This window comes from Hirundo rustica, chromosome 6 (genome assembly GCF_015227805.2).
Source record: "Hirundo rustica isolate bHirRus1 chromosome 6, bHirRus1.pri.v3, whole genome shotgun sequence".
Lineage (NCBI taxonomy): Eukaryota > Metazoa > Chordata > Aves > Passeriformes > Hirundinidae > Hirundo > Hirundo rustica.
Genome location: NC_053455.1, coordinates 14,654,748 through 14,667,768, shown reverse-complemented (window position 1 = coordinate 14,667,768; position 13,021 = coordinate 14,654,748). Strand labels below are relative to the sequence as shown.

The 13,021-nt window shown below is 40.0% G+C and overlaps 1 protein-coding gene across 6 annotated transcripts in view; it reads right to left on the bottom strand.

The window, feature by feature from the left end:
- Positions 1–1,101: 1,101 nt before the first annotated feature.
- Positions 1,102–13,021, bottom strand: part of SYNE3 (spectrin repeat containing nuclear envelope family member 3) — a 67,010-nt gene continuing 55,090 nt past the window's right edge. For all 6 annotated transcript variants that reach the window (XM_040066595.2, XM_040066596.2, XM_040066591.1 and 3 more), the window contains one exon: positions 1,102–11,991. In XM_040066595.2, the coding sequence (XP_039922529.1) occupies positions 11,794–11,991 (198 nt within the window). In that variant the 3' untranslated portion in view covers positions 1,102–11,793. The remainder of the gene's footprint in view (positions 11,992–13,021) is intronic.

Sequence of the window (13,021 nt, the reverse complement as noted above, 5' to 3'; positions counted from 1 at the left end):
GAAAAAATGAAGCCCCAAGTTTTTTGCTGGTTCCAGAAGAACAGGCCTGACGTACACAAAACAGGCTACTTTCTGGCTTTACAAAAAAAACCCCAACAAACTGAAAGATGAAAAAAATGCATTGCAAAGGAAAAGCAAAAACCTGTAACACCAGCAACTTCTTTTGTGCACCAATTTTAGCCCTAATGGGATGTGACTGTCCCACCATAACAGTCTGCTGTTCCTACAGCTCTGGGCTTGCTTTACCCGCTTCTCTCCTGGGAGGAATTTGGGCTGCTGCTCCAACCTTGATATCACTATGATCAGCTGAAGTGTCTGCATTTGTACTTTTGGGGGCTTAGCAGGAGACAGCTCATAGGAAGGCACAAGATCACATGGTTCAAATGCCTGAGAGGAGTCAAAGACCTGCATAAAGCCCCATGTGTTCATAAAAGCCACAGGGAACCTAACCCACAGCTTCACCAAAAAACTCTGGTAGTTTTCTACTTGTCCAGAAATAACTGCCTGTGGAGCCCTTTGATATCAGGGATACTGGCAGACTTTGTCTCATAAAGACTAAAGAAAGAAAGCAGCAATTACCTGGATGCCAATGAGAGTTGTGCATCCATACACACGCTGCAGTGATTGCTCTTCAGAGAGATCAGCAGTGGTTGCACTAATAAACTGCTAGCTCACTACACGTGATTGGTGTTAACTTGAAACCCAAGGTTCACAAAAAAACCTCCCCTTTGACTTATCAGGTTTGGGATTGAGGAGAACCCCACAGAGAGTGTCAGGGGCCAACACCATAAGAAATCATACTGAATAATATGATAATAATATGATTTAGCGAATTCACATTTTCTTCAGGTCCAGTAGAATTATGTTTAAATAACTTACAGAGAAGCTGATATTTTCTGTTAAATCTCAAAGGACTAGAATGAAGTAGCTACATTTAGCACAGCCATCTTCCAGTGATACCTGAGCAGAGAGACAGGCAGCAGCAAGTCTTATCCTTGCTTCACTAGTTCTGGTTGTTTCTAGGTCAGCACAAATACTCTGAGGGTATGAAACAAGCACAGCAAAAATGTGTAACCACCGCCCAAAATAATCTAAAAGTCCTTAAAAAGAAATGCACATGTGTTTATTTACTGCATTATAACTGCAACATCAAGTACAACTATATTTTCATTTCAAAAAAGGACACATGCAATAAAATACTGATTTCATAATCCAATTCAACACGGTTCATTGGTAACAGTGGAGCATCACAGAACAGGCAAGGGCTTGGGGTGATGAATTTCCAGTCTCTTGATCCTACTTGCAAACAGCAAACTCACATCATATTTTATTTTTCATCAAGGAACAAACTTTTGGAATAATGTGGCTGGATCACAGAAGGTTCCAGCTGCCCCTTAACTCCCCTATGAGTCTTGAAGAATCAGATTTTTTTACTTGGGAAACATTATGCTTTGACAAGGATGAGGAATAGACAGTATTTTCCAAGCAAAGAGCAGAAATCCTTCCATGTTATACCACAGCTGAGGTACAAAACAAGGGTCTCTGCTTCACAGGTGCAAAGAAGCCAAGGCTGAGTTACTTTAACTATTGCTCTGAAGAATGAAATCAGGCCATTTTCTGCAATATTTCACTGCAGCTTTCTATTATGTTCATCTGCTCATGGGGCTTCAATCAATTTAATCTGGCATTCTGGCTGTGGAATAAATCCACAATACACAGGAGGAATCCACAGCTCAGAAAAGAACACAAAAAGTTGTCCTGAAATACTCAAATCATAGCCTCTAAACTACTTAAAGGGCCCTGTTCTTCATTAGAAAAGGTCCTTATTCTAGCATAGCTATTCACATACCACAGGCTCTTATTTTTAATATTTCCCATGAAGTTTCATGGGACTAATTTTGAAATAAGGCTCTAAACTGTGTAAAAAAGCTATAGATTCAGGGCCCAAAATGGTACCATTTCTAGCATAAACTCTCCTGACTTTCATCTGGGACTTTTTAGGCAGTGTGACCTAACACTGTCCAGCCTTTCAAAACAATGACCTGATTTCTTTTCATACATCTTGCGTGGCATAACACTAAGGATGACTTAGCTCTAACAATTTACATAAAACATAGAGTCAGCCTTTTGATGCAGCTGTGTTTTTACAGAATTTCACAGAGTCAGTATACAGAAGCTTACAGCTTTTTGAGCTAATTCTAGCAAATAGGAGGATTTATCTATGAAAACAAAGAGTTCCAAAAGTACATGGAAATCTGTAGAGCAAAATATATATCTCTATATAATTTCCCAACACAAGCAATAGGCAGTTTAGAAAAATATGATTGTTACAGTCTTTCTGAACCAGAAAAGAAAGGATTTAAAAAAATAAGTTCAGCTTTTCACAAAGCCATATTTTTAGTAAGAAAATAGAGTGGTCCACATTTCCCTGAATAAGCCTGAAAGGTTAAAGAAAGGTCCAAGCAAAGCAAGGAGTCTGACTTGGACTTGATATCAGCCGAGATAACATGCACATGGTACAGAGACAGCTGCTTGGCTCCAGTATTGTTTACCTTAGAAACGAGCCTAATTTATCACAACTGTATTCAAAAATCATAAATAACATGACAAAAGTGGAACTGGTCCCCGCAAGGCAAATAACTATATTCATACAAGCAAAAAGTGACATCAATCCAGTTATTTTCTTGTGACAGTTAAAAGGTATTTTGTGCCCAACTGTTACATTGTACAGCACATGTATAAACACAGATTATTGCAGACTTTGCTATCAGCTACTATACATAAACAAGAAGAGATGTTCATGCTGTAATTGCCTCTAAGGTTTTTGTTCTACTTGAATATTAACATTTACAAAAGCTGAGGCGGAGACCTGAATTCAAGCCAGGATTTCAACATGAAAAATGACAGGGTTCACAGAAAGATTTCTCCTCATTTCTGACATTTGGATAGGAGCTCTGAAGAATTTTAGAACCATTAATAATATGAGTTTCTCTTGTGAACAGCCTTTGGTTTTCCCTGTGCCCACAGGCGGGTGATCTAACACAGGAAATGCTGCTGAAATATAGATTCACATCAATAAACATCCTGTTAAGGTGAATTCATTTTTTTTTTTTTCAGGTCACTTCTAAAAGAAGGTGGCAAAATGTACCTCAGTATTTGTTGATTTTTAAATTAAAGACAGAGAACAGTTTGATTGCAGAAACTTTTCTCCAGGTTGTTCTTAATAACTATTTAATTTATCAGTTAGAACTTCTTATTAATTCTGTTCAATGTGAGAGCGAATTCCTTTATTTTGTTGCAATTTTTGTGAAATAAATGGGATATTTACTCACCCTATATGGGAGTCCTAGCACATTTCTTTAAACTTTCTTCTAGCTTGAAGCGAAACAAAAGCATAAAACTGATGGAAGCAAGATTGATGGAGTGTTGGTGAAGGGATCCAAAACTGTTCAAAATCCAGGCTAATGAATTGAACTGGGCCCAAGACAGCCCAATGCTCTGAGGAGAGAGGACCTCTGTAGGAACACTGGACATGGGTTATACTGCCAGTAAACAACAATGCAACTTCTGGGTCTCCTACCACTTTTCAGTATCAATGGAGAGTTATGTAAGAACGAAAGGCAGTGACAGAAAAATGCAACACCTGCATTATTGCTTGTGTAATTGCTTCACAGTGGTCCAGTACATTCAAGTAAATAAATGAGAAGAAGGTATGCTGCTGGAAGGGAAGCTCTGAGGCTGGGCAGATGGAGTGTGCCCTCCTAGAATCACCCCATAAACTCAGTTAACACAAATTAAAAGGGAAAAAAAAAAGTTGAAAGAGTCTGATCAAAGTGAAAACATCTACTAAGGCAAAAATTATTGTTAGGGTCTTGGAGCAAGACAAAGGTGTCTCTTTTGCCTTCCAGTCAAACCCAAGTACAAAATGGAGGCTGGAGTTTGAGGACAGACACACACGTAACCTGTGCAACATCCAAACACCTTCAAGAAGAGCCAGTGTTCAAGCAATGCTTCCCAGGTTGAATTCTTAGGGGTTTTGATCTGGAATGTGATGGAAAAATCATCTTGGGTGCTTTTCACCCTGAAGACTAAAACCTAGACTCAAAGCTTATTAAATTTCATCAAAGCTCATTAAAACCTGCACTTCTAAACTCTTCCAGTTTCTCTTTAAGACACAGTTTCTCTTAAAAGCTGTACTTAAAAGTTACATTGAAGTGGAATGTCACTTTTCTTTAAGTAGAACAATAATTATGCTCCCCATTACATATATATACACACACACACATATATATATACACACATATATATATACACATACATATATATATATTTCATGGCAACTGAAAGTACCATACAGAGGCATTCATTAATATCTGTAGTGAAACAAAGTCTGTGGTGTTCAGTGCTTATTCGACTTGACAAAAGAAATAATTTGATTTTGAAGGTGGGAATCACTTCAGGAGAAATAACAGCTCCTATCCCTGAGTTCCAGCAGGATGCCTCCCAGCAAAGTACTGCAGAGGGAGGTGGCACTGCTCTCCAAACTCACCTCTCCCTTTTAACACACAGCTTTTCATGGAGCAAAAAGGAGCTAAAATAAATGGCTTGCTATAGGGCTTGATAAATGAGTTGTGAAATCAATTTGTTAAAAGCGATCATTTTAGTTTTTTCTTTTTTTTTTTTTTTTTTTACCCCAGGTCAGAAAAAAAGTGCTCTGGCTTATTTAGGGTCTGTAACAACAACAGTGGAACACTCCTGGCAGCTCAAGAGCACAGACCCTGGCTGAGCAGCACCTGGGAGCTCTTACCCCTGCAGTGACAATGCCAGGGCAACAGAGAACCACCAGCACTCTGCACTGACTGAGGGGCAATTTCTGCACACAGTAATTGGATTACACATCAAAACCTGCCTAGAGAGGAGAAGACAAAAATGCTCTGGGCAGGCTATGAACAATGCTAAAAGCTAGGCTTTCATTATTAATAACTGTTTGTTAAGTGATACCCTCACACTCCTGTCTGCAGATGTGACTATTAAGGGCAGTGCCTGAGCCAAAACTGAAGGCAGATGAGGCCGGGAGACTGGGAAGAGGTGGCTGGCCAGGACTAGAGTCCCCGTCCCCCCAGATAGTGATGAAGGCTGTTTTGACACAGGGGACAGCAGAAACAGACAGTATCTGCAGGAGGAACTGCAAGGAAGGGGGAAGACATTTCTGGATTTTAAACTTACTGAAACTGGACCAGATATTTTGCTCTAGGTATTGAGGAAGAACAGCCACTGGAAACACTGAAGGTGATAGGAATGACCTAAGCTGTGGAAGAATTGCAACAGGAAAAGAAGAATAAAATACTGGGATAATTTACTTTGGAGTGGAAGCAAAGCCAGATCTCCTCTGCTCTCATAAAAGAAGGAAAGGCAAAACATGGCCTGGAAAGTGTAGGTCTTTCTGCTTCCTTGGATTGAGCACAAAGTGGCTGAAAGAAGGAAAAGTTTCTGACCCAAAAACAGTTCAGGGGAATACCTTTTTCACACTACATAGAATAATGTGGAACTCACTGATGTAAATGGCTCAGAAGCCAGAAAGCCACTAGCCTTCAGTAAGGCACTGAATAGGCTTGCCCCCAAAATCCAGAAGACTAATGACAACGCCTGACATTTACTTGAAAAGGAACAAAAAAACTCCCACTTCAGTTCTACAGTGCATTTCTGCCTCCTGAGGATTTAACAGAGACCATCATGACTAGCTTTCTATCTCTAATAGCATTTCCTGTCTTTTCCTGGAGCATCAGCACCCACCACCTACCATTAACCTGTCACTGAGGGGTTTTAATTTAGCATGTTTCTTCTGTGTTTAATGAAATGAAAAAAAACCCACTTCCAGGGCTCCAATCTCAGCTCGAGTGACTCACCCTGAGGGGAGCCTCCTTCCACAGTCAGGGACATGAAACTGAACTGTGCTGACAGCCGCCGTCAAAATTTAGTCTGGCAGTGCTGGATGGCAAGCCCTTGTTCCTGTGTCATTAGTCCTGGACTGCTCTCATTCTGCCAGAGCTACATGTTCCTCTCTTGCACTGAGATATCAGGCTGCCTTTGGAAGAACTAATGTCTCCTGCTGCTTCCACTGGGATGCTGCACCTTAAGCTGCACCCACACATTACTAGGAGGAGGGTTGTTATCTCACAGGTACAATGAGGTAAAATCTGGCATTTGCTGAAGCAGTTTAGGGAACAGAGGTGCTATTTAGGCTACAGTTTGAACCAGTATATTCCTGATATATATTTCTTATTTTCCACATCTACTGATACTCTCTGGTAGACACATATTCATATTTTAAACTGGATAGAAAAGAGATAATTTAAAACCCAACTGTGTGACGGATTATTCCATTCTGCTTTGTTGTGTTTTTTTGTTTGTTTTTTTTTGTTTGTTTGTTTGTTTGTTTTTTTTTAATTCAAGAATCTTTTTTTTTTTCTTTTACCATTTAACAAGTGTAACATGATCCCACAATTCTTAAACAGACATGTACAAGTCAAAATGCCTTGTGCCTAAAACATCCTGCAGTTGCCCTACAACACCTACAACTAACCTGCTTATATTCCAGTATAACTAGTAGATATATTTTTTAAAATATGGCAAAAGTAATAAGATTGATTTCTCAATTAATCATGTTGCCTGCACCAGAAATATTATCTTCAGTATTGTAATAAACTGGTTTCTGAGAGTTGCCAACCGCTGACAGATAAATTAATGCAATAAACTTGTAATGGCTCAGAGCAGGTCAATGATCTGGGAACTGCTAAGAATATCCTCAACAGCCCCCAGCGACTCTGACAGAAGCTGGTGTAGGTTCTCTGGACAAACGTGTTTTCAGCTGCAGTCTAGCAAATGATACTGTCCAAGGGGTAATAAAGTCTCCAAAAGCAGCTCTTACAGCCAGCTGGGTACATAACCTATGACTTGAAAGACATCTAGGATGCCTGGCAAAGACATGTTTATTGGGGCTTTTATACCAGCATTTCTTGAAAGGCAAAACTCTTTTTCCTATGGTGGATAATTTAGTTTCAGTCTGTAATCTTTAGTTATTCCAAAAGGCTTTGTTTGGTCTGAGAATCTCTGTCACACACTTTTTTTTTTTTTTTTTTTTTTTTTTCCCCTGAAGAAAAGAGGACAATGTACTCTCTTGTTGAAACACGTTAAAATAATTATTTTACATGAACTCTTCAAATCTCTTTAGTGCTAATGAGGTGTGTATGCACACACATCAAAGTAAAACATTCCCTATTTAAAACTGAAAAGGAGATCAGATGTAGCAAACTCCTGAGGTCTAGAGCAACTAAAGAGAAAATAACATCTTCTGATGTGCAGAGAACATCATCTGTCTATCTAGGAATGGCCAATTTTTGGAGACATTTCTTCTCTCCAAGGTCTACAAATACCCCAAAAAAAGGGATTAAGGAGAAGCATAGAGCCATACTAAAAGCTGTCCAAATTATTCAGTGATCACTAGGTGGTTTTATTAGTTAGCCTAGTAGCTTTATTTACAGCCTCAAATGTTTGAGTTTTCTAAGTCTCTCGGTCAGTACAAATAAAGTAGCACTTGGTAGAAATCATGACTACTCAGGAGGTCGAGTGCTAGCAGAGGAATACAATATTTTTAATGTATGTGCTTAAAATGGATGTTTTTCATACAGATATTTCTGGAAAGGGCATATATAAATAATATTTAATACCATTTAAGTTGCTGGCTGGAGTCAGAGAAAGGGCTGTTAACAGACATGGGGCACAATAGCTATTTTGTACCTCAATGTATTGCTGCCATGGTAAATCCTCAGGAAAGCATCAGGCTTCAAAATCAATTGCAGTTTACAAGTGAGGCTTGCTTTTCATGCCAAAGGTTGGGTTAGAAGTGTGCCTTAGGTTAAGGTCTTATTGTAATGCATGGGCAATGGAGTGCAGGATCTCACCTTCAGCACTGCAGGGTCATTAATGTGGTAAGGAAATCCTGGGTCCAACAGTGCAGGCAAGAGCTTGGGCAGAGCTCTGTGAACTGGCTGGGTGTCTGCATGGAGTTTAGGCCAGGTGCACAAACCACTCACAACTTCAGACATATTCATAAAACAGATATGTTTTAGAGGGTTTTAGCACCCCTTGACTGTGGCTGCTAAAACCTGTATTGGGGAAAAATACTGAAAGTCCTCAGTTGCAGACACATCCAGGGTTCTGTGCATCCCATGTTTTGGCAAGGGAAGGCTTGAGGCAGTGGCCCCAGTGTGAACCTGAGCTATAACACATCTCAGTTACATCTGGATGTCAGAGATGTATGAGCTGGGGATTTTATAGGCACAAAAGTGAGCATATAACAACCAAATCATCTGTGAGCAAAGATGAGGAACTGTGCTCAAGATTTTAAGGACTGGTTTGGAAACAGTATGATTTAGTTTGTGTTTTGAGGAATCTGAGTTTTGTACAGCTTCCTGGAAGTTGGACAGGGCAGTTTGTTTTCATTATTCCAATTACTGACCTGATTAATATTTACACACACTTCCAGGAATCAGTATCACAAGCTTTTCAGAAAAAAACCCCAAACCATAAGAGAATAAAAAAGAAAGTAGATTTTGCATTTACATCTCCGATTTACTTTTGTGATTTTTTTCTCTTTCTTTGCCAGATAAATCTCACACCTGCCTTGGACAGGTGAGGTAAATGACATCATGGAAGACTTAAATTGTTTTCATTGATAGGAGCATTAAAGTCCCGTGTTTTGAGTATTTTTCATTGCAATTAAGTAGAAATATTCATCACTTCTGTGAGATATTCAGATTATTTAAGTTAATGAGAATGGATTGACAGAGAATTAAAGCAAAACTTTTCAAGATTATAGACAAGGGACTTACAGAATAAACTGATTGCAAACCCAGCAACAAAAGTGTGTTTCTAATTTAGATGTTCGGTTCTTTTTTTTTAACCCTGCCACAAACTGAAACATCAAGGTGATGACGCAGTTGTTCTTGTAAGATCCTCTGTGCAGAATGTTTTTTCTCTCTGTTACACACTCCCATGGTGTCAAATGCATTTGTGAACCCATACAAATCATCCAGATAGAAAGGCTTGGCAGAAAGAAATCTGATGTGAGATTTTGTGCTGTCATAGAAAAAACTTTTCTATCTCCCTACTGATTTCCATTTGCAGCTTTATTATTCCTCATTATTTTTACTTTCTCACTGGTATTTTACTTTCATCACCTGGAACAGCTCTGCAAAACCCAGAGAACTGCAATGTAGCTACATAACAGAAAGGTGTGTGCACACCTACACGCATCCACAACCACAGAGAGCAGGGTTGTTCCTGCCCCTCTTCCTCCACACTTCTTTTCTAAAGGAAGATTGAATTTGACATGGAGGTGTGTGTGATAATTAACTCCTTGCTGGGCAGCCACAGGGGTTTCTTCCCCCAGGGCTGGCAGCAATTTTTAGAGGAAAGTGCATGGCACTTGCACAGCTAAGCAGATTATACCTCAGAGGAGGTATGTCCTCTGTCACCAGAAGGAATGGTTGCAAAGAAGGAATTAATATGCCCCATTCGCTAACAAATCATAGCTCCTCCCCATCTGGCTCCTTCATGAAAGAAATCACGGGCCTTCCTCCGCTTCCTAAAGTGAATGTCTTATTGCTCAGCATACATGGACTCTCCTCACCTTCCTGCTTCCAGTCCCTTCTGCCTGCTCTGAATGCTCTTCTGCTACCTCCTGACAGTCAGGTTTTCAACCCTCATCAGCCCACCTCCTGCTCCATGCTCCCCTTGCACTTTGACTGATATCTTCATCCCTGCTGTCTCTCCTTTAATTTTCACTCTTCTTTACACTTTTAGCAGATTTTTCCATTTTAATCCAACACTAGGAAACCCAGTATAATTAGGAACACAGTGACAGTGTCCTGTTGGTGGAAGAGTCTCCTCAGAATACTGGTAGAAGCCTGTTACCTCATTCTAAACCTTGAAAACTGAAGAAAAGCTGTTTAATATACAATAGTACCAATACTGTAGCAGGGAGAGGGAGCTAAAAAGATTCTGAGATTTTTTCCTCCACAGAGTCTGTACTCTTCTCCTCTGTGTTAACTGTGACTCCTTTTATAAGGCTTTACAAACTGATAGACACCTCTCCTCTCTATGTTTAGCTGCTCCTCTTTCACACTGCCTGCTTTCCTAATCCCATGCCTAAACTGAGCTCCATGCTGTTATACCTCCTGATTCTACACAAGTTTAACAGAACTTTAATGATTTTGTTAAATAAGTGCCTTCCTCCTTCAGTCTGTCAGCTGTGATATTAGTTTAGACCTTATGTGGAAAACACCAAGTACCCCGTGCTGATATGCAGAAGAGAAATTCCTCCTTGCAACACAGCCAGGAGAGGCAAAGTAACTGTTTCCTCTGTTAATTTTGTTTGTTCATGATAACTACAGTGGCTAAAACCATGAGAAAATAAGGAATAGCTCTCAGAAATGGCATAAATTTTTAGTAATTACCTTTTCTCTCAGCGAGAGAGTGACGTGAGTGAAGTGAGAATTGCTTTTACATTAAAAGACAATGTTAAAATGTACACTCAAAAATTTGATAAATCAGGCATAGGGTTAGGTAAATAGATTACAAGTTGCAATAATGTTACAGTTTGGATTACATAAAAAGCTATGCTTGACTGTCTTTGATACAATCTTTTTACATAATTTCAATAAACCATTAATACAAAAGAACCCTAGGTAGGAATCTTGTTTCCAGGGTGGTATTATTAAAAGACTTCCAACTTTTGCTTTACTGATGTTGAGCCAGGCTGCATCCCACTGTTCAGGCTTTATAGTCTGTTACCAAATGCCTCTTTATAAAGTAAAAAACCCAACAAACCAAACCATAAAACCCCACAGACACAAAAAATCTAACAAAAAACCCACTCTTTTTTATGGACAAGATTGGTGATACAAGGTTTTGTTCAGTGCTCACAAATTTGTTCAGAAAATTACAACCTGGTTTTAAAAGTTCTCCTGCTAGAGAGATGCTAAAAAAATATATTCTTTTTTTTTTTTTTTTCCTAGCTTTCTTCCCACTGTATTCCACCTCTCCTGATTCAGGTGGGCTGGAGAATACAGTAATTGGAAAACTGATAAAAAAAAAAAGAACAAGAGGAGGTCCACCCCCACTCCTACTGAAGTCAGTAGAGACATTTCTATTAGCTTCTGCAATCCCTGTATCCAGATACTGGAAAACCAGCTCAAGATTTCAAAGAGAATAGTCCAAATCTTCCTTGGGCTGAATGTCAACCACGCTATTCAAACACGATTCTACTGCCTGCTCTCCATTCTACACTCCGGTGCATGACCGTATGTTCTCATACTTGCTCTGACTTCAGTTGTAAACAAGAATCTGATGTTAAAAATCACCCAGAAAATCCCACAACACCACCATCCTTCAGTATTGCTTGCTGAAAGATGGCAGAAACATTGCAGAATTATCCTTAAACAGTGGATGAGTAGATGATGGCTGTTAGTTTGACCACAGATACGCATTTATATATAGATATGTACATACATACACAATCTCTATATACATGTTATAAATACAATAATTAAAAAATTGTAAAAATATTAATTTTGCTCAAATACCTGATTAGAGCAGATTAATCTTATGTTGCAATTATGTGATCTATCCAGTTGACACGATGGCCGTGTTGGAAGCCCTAAAATCTACAATAGCTGCAACTAAAAACAAAGAGTCTGCACTTCTGCCAGTCACCTCGTGCCGTGCCAGAAGTTATGTTGGAGGTGGGCCCTCGTATCTCAGCATCAGCTTGAAGGAACGAGCGAAGTTGTTGGCCAGGGTGCAGCTGTGGGTCTCTTCTGCCAGGGGCAGGAGGAAGGCCAGGAGCAGGAGGAGCAGGAGGAGCAGTTGCAGTGGTAGTGCTGCTCGGCGCACGCGTTGCAAGTATGAGCACACGCCTCCGGAGCGCTTCTGGAAAACACAAACCAAAGAGCAGCTCAGCAAAATAAAGTACTGGGGAGGTCTATTTCAAATATATCGAACTGCCAGGGAGAAGGTCAGAACAGTCATCCTTGGCCTAGGACCCAGCCTGGGTGCTGGGAACACTGAAGCTGAGTGAAGTTAAATTATGTCTTTTCGGAGAATATTTCACTGTTTGCAAGATTTCCCTTATGGAAACTGTTGTTTTCTAGAAGGAAAATACTGCTGACTTTCTGGAAGGAAATGGTTGCTTCCAAGCCCATCGTCCATTTACAAAGTGGTGGTTACACATTCTCATGCCCAAGTTGCTGCCTGGTCCCCTCACAGCCACCATATGGCACAGAGGGTCTGTGTTTGCTACTCTCCAGTCAGTAAAATGAGAGTCCTGGTGCCTCTAAGAGAGGAACAGCTTCTGCTCTCTGTCAGCACAAAGGAACTTCATTTGCAGCTCATCCAGCTCCTAGTCATCTGCCCTGCAGCAGCATGCATTGGCTTTGGGGTCTACAGGACTGGAGGTCAGAAAAAAGGCCCCACAGTGCAGCCTGCCTCAGTATACCTTATACCTGACCAGGCCCAGCTTAAAACTTTATGTGATGCAAAAAATGAGAGAAACACAACACAACATTGATAGTGAAGGAGACATTAAAGCCACATCTACTTCTGTGAAGCCCTGGGGACACACACAAAGGAGTCCCATTACACCCTTCTTTATGCTGGTGCAAACCTAGACTATGTCAGTTAACCTTATAAATTTGATCTTGTTTAGTTAGCATGACCAGGAGAGAATATATCTATGGCTATAAAATTCAGAAAAGATTAATTAAGAAGGGAGATTTCCACTGGCAAGATTCCTGGGTAACTACTGCCAATGAGCTGAACTGTGTGAGTTTCCAAAAAAAAACCCAACTCTCTTGAAAAGAAATCTGATAAAAAGGGCTCAATAACTCACTTATTTCATCAAACAAGGATTTATACAATGAGCATAAATGCAGTGCTTAATCAGTCACGTTAGGTACCAGCC